We start from the raw sequence: 21,388 nt of genomic DNA, 5'->3' as shown, positions 1-21,388 counted from the left end.
CATCCATCCCCCCACCCTTCCCCTCCTGCCTTCCCTCCCCTCTCCTCCTTCCTTCCCTCTGCTCCTCCCCTCCCCTCCCTCTACCCCTCCTTGGGCTCAGAAGGGGGGCTGGGTGGAAAGAACTGGTTTCCACTGCTTTACTGCCCCTCCCTGGAGCCCAGTTTACAGCTTGAGCCTAGGAAAGGGGACAGGGAGCTCAGGCCTCACCTGGAGGCCTGAGAAGGACAAACCTGGAACTCTGAGAGAGAGCACCGCATGCCCGGTTGAGGGTACTCACATGGTTCGTACTCTCTGAAATCTGCTTCTCAATGAGCTGGACGATCTGCTTGAATGTCGGCCTCTTGAGGGGGTCGGCGTCCCAGCAGGTTCTCATGACATCATACCTGCAAAGCAAGGGCCATTCACCACCCCTTCCTAGTGCCATGACCCATTGTGTTGTGTACCACAAGACAATGGCTGCTGTAGTCCAGGCCAGGCAACTGGCATGTGGACGGACAGATGCATGCAACAAAACACACACATGGAGGCGAGTGACACTTGCTGAGGATTTGGAGACAACAGGCTATGAAAACAAACTATGGCCAGTGTGTCATTAAAAGGAGCCCAGTGACACTGCGGTGGAAGTCTCTCTGCCTCCAGGAGGAAGACAGGGAAAGCATGGCCCGTGATCCCAGGCTTACATGTCGGCTGGTGCGTGCTCCGGGCTGAGCATGCGGAAGCCCTCCTTGATCATCCGGTAGAACTTGGAGTCCACAGGCATGCCGGGGTAGGGACTGCTTCCTGGGGACAGACAGGTGGCACGTCAGGCTCAGCGTGGGCGGGTGGGCAGGTGGCGCCACGAAGGAGCCTTTTCACAAGTCACTTTACCTAGAGAGAACAGCTCCCACAGAAAGATGCCGTAGGACCAGACATCACTCTCAAACGTGTACACGCAGTTGAAGATGCTCTCAGGCGCCATCCACTTCACAGGGAGTCGGGCCTGTCAGAGAGGCACAGCGGAGTCAGCCACACTCACGACCAGGTCCCACAACGGGATGGAAAATGGGCCTGCAGGGGTGGCTCCTGCTGCAAGGTGGGTGAGAGCATGCACCAACCCACAGACTGCCACCTGTGACCTCGATGATCTCACGCCTCTGGAGGAGGAGCTCAATGACCATCCCTTGTGTGACCTTGGTAACCCCACACCTCTGGAGTAGGGGCTCAGACTGTCACCTGTGATCTGGGTGACCCCACATCTCTGGAGTAGGGGTTTAAAGACCATCTCCTGTGCAACCTCAGTGACCTCACGCCTCTGAAGTAGGGGCTCACAGAGACCATCACCTGTGACCTGAGTGACCTCACGGTGACCTCATCACCACGTCTCTGGAATAGGGGCTCACAGGGACCATCACTTGTGACCTCGGTGACCTTACGCTTCTGAAGTAGGAGCTCAGAGACCATCACCTGTGACCTCAGTGACCTCACACCTTTCAAATAGGAGCTCACAGGGAACATCCCCTGTGTGACGTGGGTGACCTCACGCCTCTGAAGTAGGGGCTTATAGGGACTGTCACCTGTGATTTCAGTGACCTCACATCTCTGAAGTAGAAGCTTAAAGGGACTATCACCTGTGTGGCCTCTGTGACCTCATGTCTCTGGGGTAGGGGCTCACAACCACATCACCCCCTCAAAGATGGGAGCATCAGGGCAGTTCAGCACTGCAGTTGAATTTAGCTGTCAGGGGCAGCCAGACATGCCCTACAGCTAGGACCCCCTTCCCAGCTTCCTTTGCAGCTGGCTACAGTCATGTGACTCAGCCTTGGTCTCCTTGAAACCCAGCAGCCATGTGTCCTTTGCCTCAGTGCCCCTGTCCTGCCTTCTCTCTCTGGGGTCACCCTGCACTGTGAAGAAGAGGGCACACCCAGGAATGGCATGGTGGGAGAAGGAAGGGCTTGGTCCTGAGTGCATCAGGGAACCGTGACACCATGCGGCCTGCGACCCCTCAGCTCTTTCACTCTTCAACCTTTACCCTTGGTTTTCTGTCATAGTAACCAAAACTACCCCTCACCAACACCCTGGGAAAGTCACCTAAAATATCTGCAACTAAGTCTCAGTATCTTCTTCCAAATTAATGAGCTGTTCTAGGAGTTAAACGAGAAAATGCAGGTAAAAATCTCAGCACTGCCTGAGGTGCCAGCATCTGCGAAAACCACCTAGAACCAAGAAAAGCACTCAGTCCACAGCGCATGGCGACAACCAACCCTTGGCTGCATGTCATTCAGGACCCAAGCCCAACAGCCGAATGCGTCATCCTGACCCTCCAGAGCATGGAGCCGACTTCCGTGACTGTGCTCCTCAGACACACTCCATAAGAACTCCATAAGAAGCTAAATCAACCCTTCTCTTAAACCATTTAGGAATGAAAACAGGAAAAATATTTTTTTTCTGGTCTTAGTCATTTTAGTTTTTTTTTTTTTAAAGCTTCCACTAGCTCTTCCCAGATTTTGTGCCCAAGCCCCGCTCATAACCTGAGACCCACAGTGTCCTGAATTCAGGCCCGTGAACATCTGTATTGTCACCAACTTCTGAATGAAGTTTAGCACTTCAGTGACTTACAAATAGAGACAATCCACCACAGTGGTCTCAGCTGGGCCTGTGACATTGTCATCCACAGGCATAACAGACACCAACACCCCACTGAGGTGTCCAATGTCTCCACGCCAACATGTAAACTCATCACTGAAGTGGAATCACAGGAGTTTTCACAAGCACAGCGAGGACCTCTCGCTGCGTAATAAACACACATCTTGACATATCACAAACTCATTATTCTGATAACTCTTCAATTTAACTGCTTTTCTTGGTCATCCTCTGTGGTTTAGCTAGGGCATGGAAAGGACTTCAGACCAGGGCTCTGAGGCTTCACCAGGCTCTGTAAGGAGCCATGGCATAAAACGCCCAAGATCTCATGCAAAATGCAAGGACTTCCAGAGACCCCGACACAGGACAACTTCAAACCGCTACAACCTGAATCATGGGGCAGTAACACGTGTGGGCTTCCTCTCAACGTGCTCCCTAAATTCTCCTAACCATCAGCCTGGTGAAAGCGCCATCTGTGCTTGGTTGGTTCAGCTAACTGAGCTGGGAGTTGGCATCTCTGATCTAGAAGCCAGGGCAGGAGCCGACTCTCCCTGTCACATCCAGCTAAGGTCACTAATCAGCCACGGCATGCTGTAGCACGACTGGACTTCAAGTAACACCTATGAAGAGCGGAGGAGCATGCCCAGTACAGCTCTAAGCACTTGACACACATTAACTCACTTAATCCTCACAGTCACTCTAGGGACAGGCACTGCCATTGTTTCCAAGAGGTGAAAGAAACAAGACTCGGAAGTTCTGGACAGCGCTTAGCAATCTTACAAAGTCACCAAATAATGGAGGCACACTAGAGTCAGCCCAGAGGCTGCAACCCACTTCCTGCCCTCTGTCAACGTTCAGAGACCTGGTAGTAAGCCCCTTCTCATTCTTCATCCAAATCTGCCTGGGGCTGGGGAAGCTGGTTTTTATTTCCACCCCATGATGACCTCCGGCCTGGGAGAGTTTCAGAGGCGAATGTGTGATCAGAAGGTAAAACCGCAACACTCTCTCAAAGCCCGGTGAGGGTAGCCTCCCAACCCATTGCCTCTGTGATGAGCAAGGGCCTGCCACTGCATCACAGGGGACACCATCACTCTGGACAGCGGGATGAGACTGAAAGGTAGCATGAGTTCCATGTCAGAGAAAGGTGCTCTGGAATCAGCCATCCTGCACACTGAAGATCATGGCTTAGGCTCAGCGGCCCCAGCTAGGTCATCTCAGATAAAAACCACTCAAATACACCATGCCTTGGTTTCCCCAGCTTTTACATGAGGAAGATGCTGCGCTCAAGGGCATGGGTTTGTTTCGAGGATACACTAAAAATTGGCAATGAAATAAAGTGCTCAAAAAAATCACCAGTGGCCAGTGGTCACTTATAAATGTCCTTAGTAGCTCCAGTGAGAGCCAACGTTCCACACAGCTAGCTCTGCACGTCAACTTAAGAGTTTAATCTTTTTCACATGGTATGTCAATCTCAAAAAAGTTCTACTGTGACCTTCAGGTCTACATTTGTTACACTTGAGCAAAGTCAAGTTCATTGCTATTCTCAGGCTACAATGAAAATTAAGGCTATTTCTGTTCCCTTCATGTGTCCTGTAATCACACAGTTAGAATGCAGACTGCGATTACTGTTTAGATGCCGTCATGGCCAGCACGCCATGCAAATCCTGCTGAAGTATATTTAATTTGATGGCTAAAAAGTATGCTCTCTCAAGATACAATTTGAATTACGAAAATCACAGAAAACACATTTTTATCAAAACTTGAAGCCAAAAACCCTTTGCAGGATGGTCAAGCAAGAATGGGTACTCACGTTTCCTTTAACCACGTAATTGGAATCATTCTTGATGTCTCTAGCTAGACCAAAGTCGCAGATCTTCGTGATTCGACCATGAGTCAGGAGGATGTTCCTGGCTGCCAAGTCTCTGTGAATGCACTTCAGGTCAGGGGAGAAAAGAAAACCATTTACGTTCGTTTTAACTTTTAAGGAGAGAAAACTACTTCTTTAATACTCGGATGCTGCTTATAATATAAAAACCCAATGGTTTTGTTTTACATTAAAGTATTTGGAATGACAAAAATAAAAATTAGTATTACACTTTGAACGATGTTCACATAATCAGGACACTAATTACTATAATCACTTTCAAAATCAATTATAATAAATGTCTTTTTCTTCTCGGGGCTGTTTTCATTCATAGGAAAATAAGTTAGAAATAGTCACATCAAGCTGGGTGTGGTGGCTCACGCCTGTAATCCCAGCACTTTGGGAGGTGGAGGCAAGAGGATTGCCTGAATCCAGGGGTTTGAGACCAGCCTGGGCAACTCGGTGAGAACTCATCTCTATAATAAACAAAAAAATGAGCTGGGCATGGTGGCGCGTGCCAGTGATTCTAGCCACTCGGAAGGCCGAGGCGGAAGGATCGCCTGAGCCCAACAGGTTGAGGCTGCAGTGGCCGTGAACGTGCCACTGCACTCCTGCCTGGGTGACAGAGTAAGACTTGGACTCAAAAAAAAAAAAGAGAGAGAAAAGAAATAGTCACAGCACATTTTTCAAACAAAATTCATGCTACATGTGCCTCTTTGAATGCCTTTTCACAGAGTTCTCCAAGTGCCTTGAATTTCAACCTGCCCCCTCCCTAGGATACAGGAAGACGGGCCTGATTTCAGCCACTGTGTGTCCTCTCTGGCCTGGCAATGGTTGCAGATGTCCCTGTGGACGTCTCAGGGCAGGCTCTGCACCTTGTGCTGTCTGGCTCAGCCCTCATCCCAGGAGTTCCTTGCACCGTCCACAGACTACGTTCCTTGCTGGGTTCCATCCTCCTCTCCCATTTCTGCCTTCTCCCCAAGTGTTTCTTTTCCCTCCGACCCCCCCTTTCCTGATGCTTCACAAGCAGTGCACGCAATACGTGGGGTCGACCTTCAATGAAACCAAGTGCACGTTTCACCAAGCACGACGACATGAGCTTCCCACTCTGGCTGGCCAGATGACTGTCTACTTTCTAGGCATGCATACTATATTCTGAGAGCCAGCAGCTCTCAAATTCACGCATATAAAGGAGTGTTCGTGGGAAGCTCAGTGAGGCAGGCTGGCACATTAAATCTCATGAATTAGAACAGGAATTCCAAGGAGATGGCAGTCGGAACATGAGAAGCTAAGTCTCCACATGTGTGGTTTCCACACTTAGGCGACACTGTGCCTCCTCACACCGCTCTAGAAGGCCCCAGCCGGAGAAGAGGTGCGTGTGCCACCCACTCACATTCTTGGAGGCGAGGAACGCCATGCCCTTGGCCACCTGGTATGAGAAGCTCAGCAGGTCCTCCAGATCCAAGGCCAGCTCGTCATCCTCCATGACGGCAGGGGCCACGTCCCTCTCCACATATGAGCCTGTGGGGAGAGAGGAGGACCTTCCAGGATGGGAAGAGAGGGAGGGGTCATGCTGTGACCAGGCCAGAGGCTGGTGATGAGCAGATGAGTGTGAGCTCACAGGAGAGGCTGGGGTCCAGTCACACATTACCATCAGCAGACCCCTGACACATGATGGAATCCCGGAGGGAGGGACAGTGGAATAACAGAGAATCCCACCCAATGGGAGCAATGCTATCCGCAGCAGTGTAGACACAGACCCACAAGGGAGCCGTGTTCATTGCTTTATGGGGACAGCAGATTCATGGCTCTGTAAAGCATCTCTGTTCATGCTAAATGGGGCAGTGTAAACGCAGCTCCATAAGGGAGCTATACTCACAGCTCTGTGGGGACAGCATAGATGCAGCTCTATAAAGGACCTGTGTTCATGCTCAGTGGAACAGTATAGACACAGCCCCACAAGGGAGCCGTGTTCACCGCTATGTGGGGACAGTGTAGACGCAGCTCCATAAAGGACTCACGTTCATCGCTTAATAGGACAGTATAGATGCAGCCCCATAAGGGAACCGTGTTCACTGCTCAGTGGGACAGCATAGACTCAGCATCATAAGGGAGCTGGAGTCACCACTCAGTGGGACAGTGTAGATGCAGCCTATAAGGATGGGGGGGTCATCACTTAGTGGGATAGCATAGACGCAGCCCCATAAGGGAGCTGAAGTCACCACTTGGTGGGACAGTATAGATACAGCCCGTAAGGTGGCCAGGGTCATGGCTCAGAGGGCACCTACCTACTCTTGCGGACCTCCTTCTGTCAGCCTTGGTTGGGACAACATAGGAGACACCAGGCTTCATGTCCATGTACTCATTGGTGCTGTCACTGTGGGGAAATAGAACAGCATTGTCACATTGAGCTTGGAGCCCCGGGTCCTGGCGGCTCTCTCCTCATCCCCGTCACGTGACAGACTCATCTTATTTGGAGGAGGGTAGTAGAGAGTGAGCAGAGTCTGGAATCTTGTTCTGAGCCATGAGCTTTTTGCACTCAACACCAAGCCCATCCTGGGAGTCAGGTGTTCCTTGTGCATTCAATCACAGGGCAACTCAGGTCACAATGTCCTGTCTTTCGATGGGTTTCACTGGAAATGGAAACTACCCTCCCTGGCTTGCAGATCAGCACTGGGGTCAGGGAGACAGGAGGACAGAAGGACAGAAGGACAAGGAGCAAGGATTTCCAGGACGTGCTGTGGGGGGCAGGGCTCATCAGCACAGCAACTGAGGAAAGGAGGCTTAAAAACCAACTTGGTTCAGATAAACACCAATAATTTGGATGATTTTCTGAACCATCTGGACCTCTCAAAGCTGCAACATTTGGCTGGAGACTCTTCAAGATTTCTAGTACTTCCTGCCTCTGATTAGCATAGAAACACCATGACAACAATCTCCTTCAGAGTGTGCTGGTGGTTCCAGTCCCATATGGGATCCCGAGGCACAAAGAATGTCACACAGGCCTGAACAGCTCAGGCCATTCTTTCAGAAGTTGAAGGATAAATATAGGGCCAAGGTTCTAGACAGAAGGCATGGGGGCTCATTGTCCCCACTAAAGAACGTGTGCTCAGGGAAATCAACAAAGGATGGTCCACAGGACATCTTACCACCACTCCGCACGACTAGAGGTTTAGGGTTAAAAAAATCAAAACTTCACCTGGAGTTCCAAACTTTAGCCAGAGGAACAGATGGCTTTAAGAAGCCACTGCCTACCAGCAGTATGGATTGAGGTGCCCCAAGGGCTTAGTCCCCCAAAGAGAGCAGGAGGTAGTTCTCGCCACCTCGAAATGCAGGGGACATGGAGTGACTTAAAGAGGACACTGATTAATCCCTACACAGCTGCAGCCATGAGGTCCAGGCACGCACAAGAGAGCTGCGCGTTCTGTAGGCAGGTGGATCTGGGAGGTCATCCTCATGGTGGCTCTTGGCATTCGAAGGAAAGAACAGGCGAGGTGTGGTGGAGAGGAATTCTGTGCTGGTGTAAATCAGACTATTCCTCCCCCAAGGAACTAGATGCTCCTGATACCTCATTCAAATTCCAAACGGGACCAATGAAGATTGAGTTGAAAACCAGGTCCAGAACTGTGTGAGATGTGACAGAGGGAGCAGTGATGGGATGAGTTAAATGCTGGAGCCAAGGTGTACAGAAATAAGTCAGAGGGGATTGGCAAGAAGCCCAGAGGCGGAGTCACGCTTAGAGTACATGGCCATCCCGCTCAGATCTACAGGACTTCTCTGGACACCCTGGCAGACCTGAGTACCTACCTGCCCTGTCACGGAACCAGCCATGCTCAGCCACATAAAGGGAAATACACAAGACAGAACCAGACAGACACACACGGAACCCACAAAGTCACACAGATCTGAAGCGTAGAAGAAAACTAAAGGTGAGCAGAGTCTGGGAATTTTTAAAAAACAGCAAAAATCTAAGTTCAACACAGTTTGAATCTTCAAAATCACTACTTAAACTTTCTGAACGGTTAATCACATTTAAATGGTTTAATCGTCGTCATTTCGCACCTCGCTCACATTTTAAAGAATCAGCCTTGATTGCAAACCCTTATGACCCCACAAACTGCCTGTCAACAGCCGACTGTTCATGCAAATCAGCCTTACCAGGAGGGTTCCTTTGAATGCAGAAGGTTCTTATACAGGGCTGCTTCTGCCTGATCTTCCTGCTTGGAGCAAATAAACAAATCACGTTTTCTTCTCAAAAAATTCAGTAGATCACCATAGCAACAATACTCCGTAATGACCAGGGTGGGCCCTACAAGCAGATGAGAGCAGGTTGGAGAGGTGAGCTGTGGAGATAGTCCTGCATCCTCTAAGATACCCAAGGGTGTCATGGCTGCTGGTGGTCATTCTCAGTGAGTGGCCCGCCTGGTCCCCACCATCCTGCTCATCCACACTGCCCAGGACAAGAGCAGCACGGTGTGGGTGACATGGAACCAGCAGTCACTCTTGCCTGAGCTTCCTCGTGGCATCAGCGCCTGGGGCAGGCGACTGCCCTAGGTGCTGCATGGGTGCTCCCATCACCATGCTTCCCGCATGGACCCTCTGATACCTTTACAGCTTGGGCACACACTCTCCGAAACATTATTAAAAATGCTGAGTATACAGGAGGGACAGCCACACCAATAGCCAGCTGAGACGAGACCAGAGATAGGCGCAAACCTGAGATGGCCTGTGTTTGGGGCAATGCTGTGGTGCTGTGAATGCTCAAGACTGCAGCTCAAGTCACAGGAACTAATTAAGTCGGTGGAAATTTTCTCATGAACAATTCATGATGCGGTGAAGCAACATTTTCAGGGGTTGTTGAAGACATTACACAAAGCTGTCAATGTACCAGGACCCCCAGATATCAGGAGCAGCTCATGCAACACATCTTTGTGCCTTTAGACCAGAATTCTTCTGCGAACATCACAGACACCCCTGACGGGAGCCTCGACTAAGGCTTCAGAATTGGAAACTCACGTGTACAGAAGTGACATGTTTGCCTCATTTGGGGTGTATTTGAGAACTTGTAGGCTTCCCAGTTTAAATTATAGTATGCAAACGAACATGAACCCTTTGAGTGGCTAAACATGACCCAGCAATATCTACAGCCTGCAAGACAAGAAAAGTCTTTCAGGCGAGATGAGACACTCAAGAGATCCATGTTGATGGTGTGACATACGTGACAGCAACTAGCATGTCCTGTGTTCCACCCACAATGAGAAGATGGAAAATTTCCATTCTTAAGAACAAGGAAAATAAAACCTAGTGAGAGAGAACAATGATCTGGGTAAACCCCACACAGTTTATCATCATGCACGGCAGAATCATACTCCATGTCAGCTTCTGACAATGCAGCAGGGGACACACACCACTCGGCCTCGGCTTACCACCAACAGTGCACGCCCCAAGGAGATTCACGATATTCATGTGATTGCCAAGGTAACTCAGGACCTTCAGTTCAGACATTAGGGCCTCCCGCTCCGTTAGATGGGCGCTGGCTACAATTAGAAACATTTTATTTTAGCAAGAAATAAATGTGGCAGGCCGATGGCTTGGGCACCCACCCCCAGGAACTCACGTTTGAGCATCTTCACAGCTACGGTCATGGCCGCATCCGACTTGATCAGGCCATAAGCAGTGGCCTCCACAACCTTCCCGAAGGCACCGGCACCCAGGGTCTTCCCTGTAGGGAGGAAGACCGCAGGTGAGTGGCGGTGATGGCAGAAGGAGGGCCTGAGTTCTTCAAAACTGATAAAGAAGAACAGACGCATCTGTCTGGAGAGGGCTCAGGTGTTCTCTACGAAATGAGAGAACCAAGCCCGTGAAGGGGAGGGATCATCACAGAAAATGTTCATTGTTCCAGGTGGAACAAAATGCAGGACGTGGGCCCCACCGTGCACACACAGGGCGCATGGGAAGCCCGGGTGCACTGACCGAAACTCAGCCTGTTCCTGGGGAACTCCCACTTATGGTCATAGGGAAGCTGTGTTGGGTCAATATACACATAATTGTTGCCGTTGATTTCCTCCACGACCTTCCACTGCACCTCGTACATGGGCTTCTGTGGGAGGAAGGGAGATGGTCAACGTGGCGATCAGTGTCTCCCCGTCGGAGCACGTGGGGAAGCAGCGCAGTTACCTGGAGATACTTGTAGGTCAGGATCAAAACCAGGACGCACATCATGCCGGCCACCAGGACGAAGCCGATGAGCAGGGGTGTGAACAGCGTGTGGGGCTGGATTTGTTCTAAAAGGGCAGAGACAGGACTCACAGGGGGGCAGGGCAGGGCTGGCCGCATGCTTCTCCCCCAGGGCTAGGAGGCTCAGACCCTCAACTGGCAACCTCGGGCTCTTGTTATGCAAATACACCTTTAAAAACACACTTAACCCAGGATACTGGGGAACTCAGGGGAGGATTTCTGTAGCTCAATGATAATTTCTGCTGTTTTTCAATGCAAAGCAATATCTGACGGAGCCCTGCCCTCAGTCGAACTCCTGCCACACACAACCACACACAACGTTACAAAGCTCCTCTGTGGACAGCCCTGTCCTCTTTCCTGCTTTCCCTGAGAACCTCGCCAGTGGCTTCCAGACTTCCTTAGACAGCATGTGAACGTCTCCAGCCCAGGAAGATGTTCTGCCGCATTCTTTTCACTGTCTGGTCTGCAAAGCTGATGATATAGAACAGTGTAAGACTCTTCCTCAGTACTCAGAACTGGGAGTAGCCCTCCCTGACAGGCAGCTTTGCCAACTCAGAAAAGCAGAAGCCACCCTGAGTCCAGGAGCCCCTGGCTCTGTCTTCTCACGTCACGCCAACTTGTCATGGAGGCCCAACGATTCTTTAGCTCTCTGAGGACACTGTCACACCTGAATCAAGTCTCGAGGACTTTAAAGAAATGACTCACCAACATGACTTCAAGACAGTGTCGATGTTCCAACACAGCTATCTGGCCAGGTGTTAAAATAACTCATTTCAAATAAGTAAAATTTAAAAAAGTTGTTCCAATTTTGTCTGACTACAAGGTAAACAGGTTGCCCTATGAGCCATCTCTATACCTTCTCAATGGAGACGATTGTACGCTTACAGTTTATGTGTACAGAGGTAGAAAGAGACACACACATGCAGAACCTCCGTGATGTGGGTGGCTGAGACCACTCTGGTGAGAGCACAAGCTTCATTGACACACGAGCATGTAATGAAAGGAGGGTGACGACAGACACAAGGTGAGCATTACCAGAAATGACATGGCCATGCTGGGATGGACTGGTCATGAGTGACACAGCGGACAGCGCCCAAGCATCCCCTAAAATCAGATTAAAGAGGAATATACCTTTGTTGTTACCTTTAAATGCAAAGTTAAAGTAGGCAGAGGTCCTGCCCACACTGTTGTAGGCCATACACTCCACCGTGCCATTGTGCCGGAATGCGCTGGAGTCCACAGAACTCTGGACCACCAGCTTCCCGAATGGTGGCCCTGCTGCGTTGTGTGCGCGCACGTCCATAGGTAGCACTGAGATGGAGCACCTGTTGGGGGATGGCCGGCTCAGGAAGACAGACAAGGGCATAGGGCGAGGCTCGCCTGTCCAGCAGGTGGGGGTCCCAGGGCCCAGCATTCCCTTTGCAGCCATCAGCCTGGTGAGGAGTGAGTTGCAACTCCTTCTGCTGTGCTGAAGAATGTCCCAACCCCAAACACCTGGTGTTCTGCAGGGATGTTAAACAGGTGAACTTCAACCAGGCTGAGCGTGAAGTCACCGGTGTAAGATGTCCCTGCTTCGGGCTGGGCACTAATCAGGGAGAACTCGCACGCCCCACACCCGTAGACACCCTGTGTGTATGGGTACTGTGTGGTTGTTACTTTTTGGTAACTTGGCAATTAACTGGCGAGGTAATTTTTTTGTGCTAACTACTGCCATAGTTCCCACACACGTTCCCTCCTGTGCAGAGAATGGAAACCTAATTACTCTGTCCTGCAAAATTGCCTTATCTACCTGCAGGCTAGAAATTGCATGATAAAACCAGCAAGATAACCAACAAAACAGAGAAGTCATTCAGCAATCGTTTTTCAGCAAACAAAATTAATGTCTACCAAGAAAAATACAGCAATTATCCCCTCTAAAGAGCCACATGGCTAGGAAAAAATATATAATCAAAACAAAGCTCTTTTAAAAAAAATCAGAAAACACACTTGACATTCGACGGGTTTGCAATCTTTCCTTCTGTATTTTTTTTTTTTTTTTTTTTTTTGAGTTGGAGTCTCACTCTGTCACCCAGACTGGAGTGCAGTGGCCGCTCTCGGCCACCGCAGCCTCGACCTGCTGGACTCCGGCAATCCTTCCGCCTCAGCCTTCCAAGTAGCTAGAACTACAAGCGCATGCTACCATGCCCGGCTAATTTTTGATTTATTGTAGAGATGAGGTCTCGCCAAGTTGCCCAGGCGGGTCTCGAACCCGCAGGCTCAGGCAATCCACTCACCGTGGCCTCGCAAAGTGCTGGGATTACAGGTTGAACCACCGAACCTGGCCTCCTTCTGTATTTTAAGCAATGCCAGAAACAATCAGCTCACCTCTGCTCAGCTCCTGGACAAAAGTACCAGTCGATCACAGGCTCCGGAAAGCCTGCTGCCACACACTGCAGTGTGCCGTTTACCAGTCGGTCATACGTCAGGATTTCGGGTTTTGCTGCAGGAAAAGAAAGTGGCCCCATCAGATGCCAAGACTGTAGCAAGAGGCCACCCACACCCCTGGATCCTTAGAACCTTCTGGAGGTGGCCGGAGCCCAGGGACATGTTCAGAGGGAAGAACCTAGCCCAGGGAGGGGAGGGCTTGGGGGCGCATGTCAGGACCAGAGAGGTCTTCACAGCCACAGCTGCCCAATCACCCACAGACGCAGGGTCTTCAGAACTCTGTTCTGGGATAACTAGGGCAGAGGTCACAAGGCCACCAACAAGACTTCTGCTTCAGCGAGGAGGAGGGATCTGAAAGACTCTGGGAGTCCAGAATGTTCCACAGGTGGGAATCCGGTGCAAAGGGTTTCTGCCAATGGGATTTCAAGTGACTGGGATGGATGAAGCTAGGAGTTGCCACAGGAAAAGCGTCTCCCATCTCTCTCTGACTCTCTCCTTTCTCTTTCTCCCCCTCCCTCCCTCTCTCTTATTCTCTCTGTCTGTCTGTCTCTCTGTCTTCCTGCAATGGTCTCCCTTTGGGGGGTTAGACAGGGTGGTGATAAACAGTGAGTTCCCCATCTACAGGGAGGTTGAGACACGAGTGAAATAACACAGGTTTTCAACTCCAAGTCTTTATTTCAAATGCAAAATCCTGACAGAAAACAAGAAGAGAAAACCAACCCGAGAATGTATTTGTATATATATCAGAACCTGAATATAATCACCAAACAGTACACTGTATCAGTGGAAATGCTCGAACTTGGCATTTCTGTGTAACTGCAATCATCAACTAATACTCAAGAACTTCAAATCTTTGAAATTACTTCTGCAGTGAGTGAAAAGATGACCTTGTGTTCAGCTGTTCTCACGGCAATCTTCCCGAGGGATTCCGGCCCTTTGGGAACAGTGAGCTACAGTGGATGTCTTGATGGCAGAGACAGTGACACACTTGCCCACTCGGTGACCACCATATCAACTGTGTCAACTCTGAGAACAGAACTACAGGGACCACATACAGAGTGGACACATGGAACATCAGACCTTGTATGATTGTCCTCTGACCTTGAGTCATCTCTAAATCTCTACATTTTTGTTTACTCTCATCTGAAATGAGAATAACAGCACCTGTGTTGAGACACTTACATGAGATGGCACAGCCCAAGAGCCCAGAGTGAATCACAGAAATGAAACAATATACTTACTCTTAATTATTATTACTGATTCAGTTAATCTTTCTTAATGAGAAGACCCACCTTCCTTGGCTAGTCAAGGCCACTGGAGATTAAATTAATTGTATTTGCTGCTTTGGATATTCTCATTAGTGATCTAAAAACCGCTTCTTTAAGACAGCCTGGTCACATGTATTTCGACAAACACAAAAGAGGCTGCAACCAGCAGGGAAGACAGACACAGTGAGAGGGACAGACAGACTATCAGAGGCTCTGAAGGTGACCACCCCGAGAAGGTGACACCGATCAGTGACATCTCTGCAGAACAACCTCTCGCCCTCACCTTGGAGGCACACGAGCTGGCCAGGCTCAAGTGTCCGCATGCGTGACACACCCACCTGCCACCTGGCCCGGCCCTGCTGCCGGCCCGGCCGCTTGGCCATGACACACACACAGAGTTGACTCCGTGCAGTCGCGAAGAGGGGGCCATCTCAAGAGTCTGGGTGCCATGCCAGCTCTCACAAATAGAGCAAGAAGACAAGCCACCGCCTCGCGAAAGCATCCATCTGGCAAGTTCCATTTAATTATCACGGGCAACTGTTTGGTTGGGCTGGAAAGTAGGACATCGCACAAGACATCGAGGTCCCCTAGGAGAGCGCTGCCCGCTGGGACTGCAGGCACTGACCCTGGACTCCGTGTAAGCATCGCCTCCTTTTTGAAGCAGTCCCAGTGTTCTGAAGCGGGTTGGGTGCCTCATTCCCAATGTACACAGGGGCACCAGCCACTGCATGTGAGAGCCTGGTTTGTCTCCTCCAACAGACTATATGTTCTCAAGGGCAGGAGCCACACCCCGGTGCTCAGACACCGGGTGCTCAGACACTCAGCTCAGAGTCTGGCCCGCAGCGACACACAGCAAGAGCTGCTAGACGGGTAAGACCCACCCTGAGGAGCACGTCTCTATGGCCCCAGAGGCAGTTGATTAGTCCCGAAAAGCATCCTGGGAGGACAACCCAATGACCTCTCTCCCGGGGAGGGCACTGCTTCTACAGAGGATCATAAGACAAGAAATTTACATGCACACCTGGCCACAGGAATTTTTTAAAATACTGAGAATAGCCGGGCATGGTGGCTCACTCCTGTAGTCCCATCACTTTGGGAGGCAGAGGTGAGAGGAATGCCTGAGCCAAGGGGTTCGAAACCAGCCTGGGCAACTTGGTGAGACCTCATCTTCATAAGACAAGAAATTTACATGCACACCTGGCCACAGGAATTTTTTAAAATACTGAGAATAGCCGGGCATGGTGGCTCACTCCTGTAGTCCCATCACTTTGGGAGGCAGAGGTGAGAGGAATGCCTGAGCCAAGGGGTTCGAAACCAGCCTGGGCAACTTGGTGAGACCTCATCTCTACAATAAATCAAAACAACCAGCCAGGTGTAGTGGCATGCCCCTGCAGTCCTGGCTACTTGGGAGGCTGAGGTAGAAGGATCACAGGTCGAGGCTGAGATGGCTATGAGCGTGCCACTGCAATCTAACCTGGGTGACAGAGTAAGACGCTGACTCAATAAATAAATAAATAAATGCACACATCCTGAGAATGAGGGCAAGTGGGAAGTTTTTACACATGAGTGGTGGAGATGACCAGATGGGACTCTAATAGGAACCAGGTTTGAGACACAGATTCCCTCACACCCTGTCCCTTCCATCCTCAGCCTTCCCAGTGCCCTTCATGCTTCCTGGTGACTCTTTAACAAAATTAAGTATTAACAGAAAAAAAACTGAGAGGATGCTGAAAATGTTAGCAACGGTTATCTCTGGGCAGTGGGGTGACGGAGTATTTCTATTTCATTCTGTTAACCTTATTTTCAAAATTTATTTTACTATGAACAGATAGCTAAAAGTGAGCCTAAAAACATCTTTTAATTTAAAAAACCGGAACAGCTCAAAATTATATAACCCATCCCAGGTAGCTCTGGTGAAAGCGCTTGACATCCAAGCCTTCTAGGCTGACACCTGGCAGTAGTCACATACGCCATGGCTGGCACTGGCACGGCCCAAATGGCCTACTTGCACCCGTGTGCCGGTTAATTAAGCGGTTTTTTCAGCTGCCATCCCAGGTGGGTCATGCCCTGGGGCTGATTGAGCAGCTTTTGTCCTGTCCAGCCTCAGGTTGGCTGGCCAAGCTCAAGGCCAGAACCTCCAACGGGCATCAGACCCGCTAGGGCAAGAGGCCAGCACAGATTCCTGGGCCTCCCCTGTAGAGAGACACGGCCCATGGAGGATCCAGTCCAGCAGTGTGCTTCCGCAGGGCACCCCTAAGAAACCTGAGCAGAGCCAGGGCTCATGAGGTGAGAAGTCCCCTGACATGACCTCCATGAATGCACTGCCGTGCAGGTCTCACAAGACGGTCTTGCCCGGTGCCCCTCTGACCTCACTCTGCCACAGACCATCCCGCTAGAGGGGAGAGACTCCATATGTGTGTGCTGTGCGTGGCAAGGCATGTTATGAAATGCTTGATGCATAAAGGGTGAGTTGGTAGAAACTGAATTTCTAAAAATGAAAATCTGGGCCCCTCTGGGTTTGCAGGCACCCTGCCCCCCACCCCACGTCCGCACTAAATCCGCATCTTGCCTTTAGAGATATGCAACTCTGCGGTCCTCCAGGCAAAGCCTGAACTGTCCTAACCGAGCTGCAGTGAGCAGTATAAAAAAAAGACACATTCCCTAATTCCTCCTGGACTGGAGGTTTAGATAAGCCTACAAGATGTCGTAGTTATGTGTTTCCTGCAGAGATTTTAAAAAACAACCTTTCTCCTTTAAGTGATGGGCCCGAATCACTCTGGTGTCTCCAACAACAGCAGCTCTCAGGCAGATTTCAGAGTGCCTGTAACTCCACGGCGAATCTATTGCTCAATTAAAAACCCTGCACAGCCACTGATTTGCCCTACAGACTCATGACCTTGAAAACGCTCCTTGTCATCAACCCAGGTCTGCTCAGAAGCAAGGAAAACACAGGCTTTGAGCACACAGCAAGTCCATCAGAGCTGGAAATGGGTGGTGGAAGCCTTTCCTCCTCATCGTGGGAGCTTGTCTGGGCAGCCCCCTCCCATCCAGCCACGTCTGCCAGTCCCACTGCGAGCACACATGCCTACATGCCACTGTTAGCAGGATGCAAGACCCAGGCATGGGTCACCAGGTAAGAGAAGAGGGGATGGAGAAGGTCCTGGGATGCAGGTTTCTGTTGGGATCCAGGCATGCTGGTGTTCAAGGGCAAGGCTGCAGCACTCTTTCGCAATCTGTCACCATACCAATGATGGTCTGGGCTAGCCTTACATCTGAGTCATAATCCCGCTGTGAGAAAGAACTCATCAGTTAAAACAGGAGCGAACAAATGACTTGAGTTCACTTGTAAAGACAGTATACTTTTTCAAAGACCCCCAGAATAGAGATCTTGGAAACCAGACATCAGGCCTTTCACAGAGGCATGTTTAACAAACAAAACCAAGCATCACCCAAAATCTCCTGCCTGCAGACATCTTGAACAGAGTGCCTGCCACTTAAAAAAAATCATCCAGCCGGGCTCGGTGGCTCAGCCTGTAATCCCCGGCCTTTGGGAGGCTGAGGTGAGTGGATTGCCTGAGCCCACGGGTTCGAGACCCACCTGGGCAGCAAGACCTCATCTCTACAATAAATCAAAAAATCAGCCGGGCGTGGTAGCGCATGCCTGTAATTCCGGCTACTTGGAAGGCTGAGGCGGAAGGATCGCTGGAGCCCAGCAGGTCGAGGCTGCAGTGGCTGGGAGCGGTCACTGCACTCCAGTCTGGGCGACAGAGTGAGACTCCAACTCAAAAAAAAAAAAAAAATCATCCTCTTGATTGGAGGTCCACACCCTCAGATGAAGGCTCAAACTCGTAAGACAAAGGTCTCTCCTAGAATCACAGATGCTACTGTAGTGAGGGCGTGGCAGGGCACCACCAAGCATCCCTCATGACCAGGGTGTGGCCTGTGTTCTTGAATTGCATCAAGTCTCCTGATGGGTCTACAGTTGTTTAGCCAGATTTAAAAATAACCAATCTAGCCGGGCTCGGTGGCTCAGCCTGTAATCTCGCGCCTTTGGGAGGCTGAGGTGAGTGGATTACCTGAGCCCGCGGGTTCGAGATCCGCCTGGGCAGGCGAGACCTCATCTCTACAATAAATTAAAAAAAAAAAAAAAAATCAGCCGGGCATGGTAGTGCATGCCTATAATACTGGCTACTTGGAAGGCTGAGGCGGAAGGATTGCCGGAGCCCAGCAGGTCGAGTGGCCGGGAGCGGCCACTGCACTCCAGACTGGGTGACAGAGTGAGATTCCAACTCAATAAATAAATAAATAAATAAACAAATAAAATTTTTTAAAAATAGCCAATCTTACATTCACGGGCCATTCAGCCACAGGCTGCGGGCCAAAACAGCCACGGGCCATAGCTTGCCAACCTGTTCTAAACAGCCAGCAAAGATGTATCCCAGCCACAAGAGTAGGTTGAAAAACGATGACACAACTCAGAGAAAGCCCCCCTCAGCTGGAACAACGGTGCTAGTTGACACAGCAAGGCAGCTCCACCTCCCAGACAGGGTCACACACACCTGTACCAGCACAGGCTCGACAAAAGGCTGTTCTGTAAAGACCGCTAGTTCACACTGCCACCTGACTGGGACTTGGAGGGAAGGGAACGACTGCCCTGGGAACGTCAGGCACCTGCTCGTGCGTTGACTGAGAGTTCACGACCTTCCCGGTGCCCCCTGACATCTGTGAATGGAGAAGGCTAACGGCCGTGAACATACATGCCTCCCCTGAAAACACTTCATGGAGTGGAGGCTCCCACAAGGAAGGGACTCCATGTGCTGCTTTCAGAGACCTGCACAGCCCAGGGTCAGGGTCAACTCCTACAGACGTCTACGCGGTAACACACCAAAACCTGCTTCTCCTGCTTTCCACTTAAAAAGATGGGCAGCCACACCAATGGGCAATGAGGGCCTAGGTGCTCTAACAGGTACAGCATTTAAATGAATTACTGTCTGGTGCAGTGGGGGCTCATGCCTGTCATCCCAACACTTCAGGAAGCCAAGGTGGGAGGATGACTTGAACACCAAGCCCAGGCTGAGCAATATAACAAGACTTCATCTCTACAAAAAAAAAAAAAATTAATAATTAGCTGGGCTTGGTGGCACATGCCTTTAGTCCCAACTATTCGAGAGGCTGACGTGGAAGGATAGCCTGAGCCCAGGAGTTTGAGACTGCGGTGAGCCAAGATCATGCCACTGTACTCCAGTCTAGGCAAAAGAGCAGACTCTGACTCAAAATAAAAATCCCTCAAATTAGCAACACACCCCACCAGACCAACTTTCCCACGAGATCTGCAGGGGCAGCAGAGACACCACCCCTGAGGAGCACATTCAGATCAGAGCTATGGCTGTTACATTTTTCAGAATAGAAGAGAATTAAGTTCTGTTTTAACGTAGGCTGCCATGATGTCCTTTCCCTCAATTTAAACGCCTCTAACAATTCTTGCATCCACGGAGATTCTCTCTAAAAGGAGTGTCACATCAAAACAACACTCATAATTCCCAAGCAATTTGAGAATAAAAGCTCATTTCAAGTTCAGGAAGAGAAAATAAAGACAGAGTTCAAACACCATCAGATATCTCAAATGAACATACATTATCTATGAAAAGACTAACTGAAAAGACAAGCCACTATTTTTTCATTGATCAGCCTCCACACCAAGGAGACCAGGAAATTATTCCTGAATCGACACTGTCCTGAGAGCCACGCAGTGTGTCCACCCGGTCACGTGTTGAAGACAGCGTGGAAGATGACGGCAGGTGATAACCTTGTGAGCTCCCAGGCATCCAGCAAGGTCACCCATTCGAGACTCAACAAGATAATTACAAACGTTAAGAATCATCTGACAGGTTTCTTTAAAAAACCAGTCACATCATTCCAGAGTCCTGCCTCATGCCCTGACGTTTCAAAACTACATCCAACAAGGACTAAGGAAATGGTGGCAATATCACACAATTAGCCACCGGCATGATGTTGGGAACAGCATCTAATGGCAGGGAAAAGTGTCCACAATGCATCTGCTGTGCAGCCCCAAAGCCAGGTCACAAGGTAAGAGGATCTCATTTTTATTGGGGAAAAAAAAAGTCCAGAAGAACACATATGGTAGGAAATATTAGGAATGATAATCTACAAAACGTAAATAAAACACAAAGTTAAAATAAACGTAAAGCATGACTTTTAATTTTGCTTATTCATGTTTTCTAGTTTGTCTGTCCTTCACATAACACTTTCATAAGAAGAAAAAAAGTGTTTCCACCTAAAAACACACATAGACAAAAGTCCACACAGATCCAGCTGCACTTTGGGTCCTATGGCTGCCACCTGCAAGCCCTCAAGCAAGCAAACCAATCAGAAACGAGTTCTAGTTTGGCACCAGATTCACCTGATGCTGAGATTCCAAGTATTTAGTATGCGGTAAGTCTAACCAAATCCACCTGACGGGGAAAGCCTAGAAAGCAAAGCCTCGCCAGCAAAATGCGACAGACACTCACGAGCAGCAAGCCAGAACACGTCCAGTCTCCAACCGAGTCCTGGAGGACACCCGAGTATCGGAAAGTTTCCATCGTTTAATAAATGGAGGCAGAAGGCTAACAGGTGAAGTGGCAGGAAGATGTTTCCATTTTCAAAACAGGTGCAGTCCTAGTAACTCTGCTCTCTTGGCTTTGGGAGGCTCTTCTTGAAGGCGCCATGGTCCTAAGGCCCAGTCCCGGCATCACTGCACCAGTCTCAGCTAGACCTTGCCCCTAAGACTCCATGCAGGCGTGACTCAGGGGGCTGGCGGAGAAGCCACCCCATGGCCATTCCCCAGGTCTATGGCATAGCTTGGATGCCCGCCCCCTCCAAATCTCATGTGAAAATGTGACCCCCATGTGGGCTACGGAGGCGATCCCTCATGGACGGCTTGGTGTTGTCCCACTAATGAGTGAACTCTTGGCCA

General features: G+C 50.0%; 1 protein-coding gene across 1 annotated transcript in view; it reads right to left on the bottom strand.

Moving 5' to 3' along the window:
- The window catches only part of KIT (KIT proto-oncogene receptor tyrosine kinase), a 52,852-nt gene that overhangs the window by 3,581 nt on the left and 27,883 nt on the right, over window positions 1-21,388 (bottom strand). Inside the window, exons 12-24 of the mRNA XM_021707432.1 lie at window positions 13,085-13,199; window positions 11,864-12,045; window positions 10,661-10,767; window positions 10,457-10,583; window positions 10,101-10,205; window positions 9,910-10,020; window positions 8,642-8,792; window positions 6,772-6,860; window positions 5,877-6,004; window positions 4,430-4,552; window positions 868-979; window positions 681-780; window positions 278-383 (exon numbers count right to left, since the gene is read on the bottom strand). Of these exons, the coding sequence (XP_021563107.1) occupies window positions 278-383; window positions 681-780; window positions 868-979; window positions 4,430-4,552; window positions 5,877-6,004; window positions 6,772-6,860; window positions 8,642-8,792; window positions 9,910-10,020; window positions 10,101-10,205; window positions 10,457-10,583; window positions 10,661-10,767; window positions 11,864-12,045; window positions 13,085-13,199 (1,556 nt within the window). The remainder of the gene's footprint in view (window positions 1-277; window positions 384-680; window positions 781-867; window positions 980-4,429; window positions 4,553-5,876; window positions 6,005-6,771; window positions 6,861-8,641; window positions 8,793-9,909; window positions 10,021-10,100; window positions 10,206-10,456; window positions 10,584-10,660; window positions 10,768-11,863; window positions 12,046-13,084; window positions 13,200-21,388) is intronic.

This window comes from Carlito syrichta, unplaced genomic scaffold (genome assembly GCF_000164805.1).
Source record: "Carlito syrichta isolate Samal-C Ts95f unplaced genomic scaffold, Tarsius_syrichta-2.0.1 Scaffold117951, whole genome shotgun sequence".
In the NCBI taxonomy this organism is placed as follows: Eukaryota; Metazoa; Chordata; class Mammalia; order Primates; family Tarsiidae; genus Carlito; species Carlito syrichta.
The sequence above is the reverse complement of the archived record's forward strand: the minus strand, read 5'-3'. Positions and strand labels throughout refer to the sequence as shown.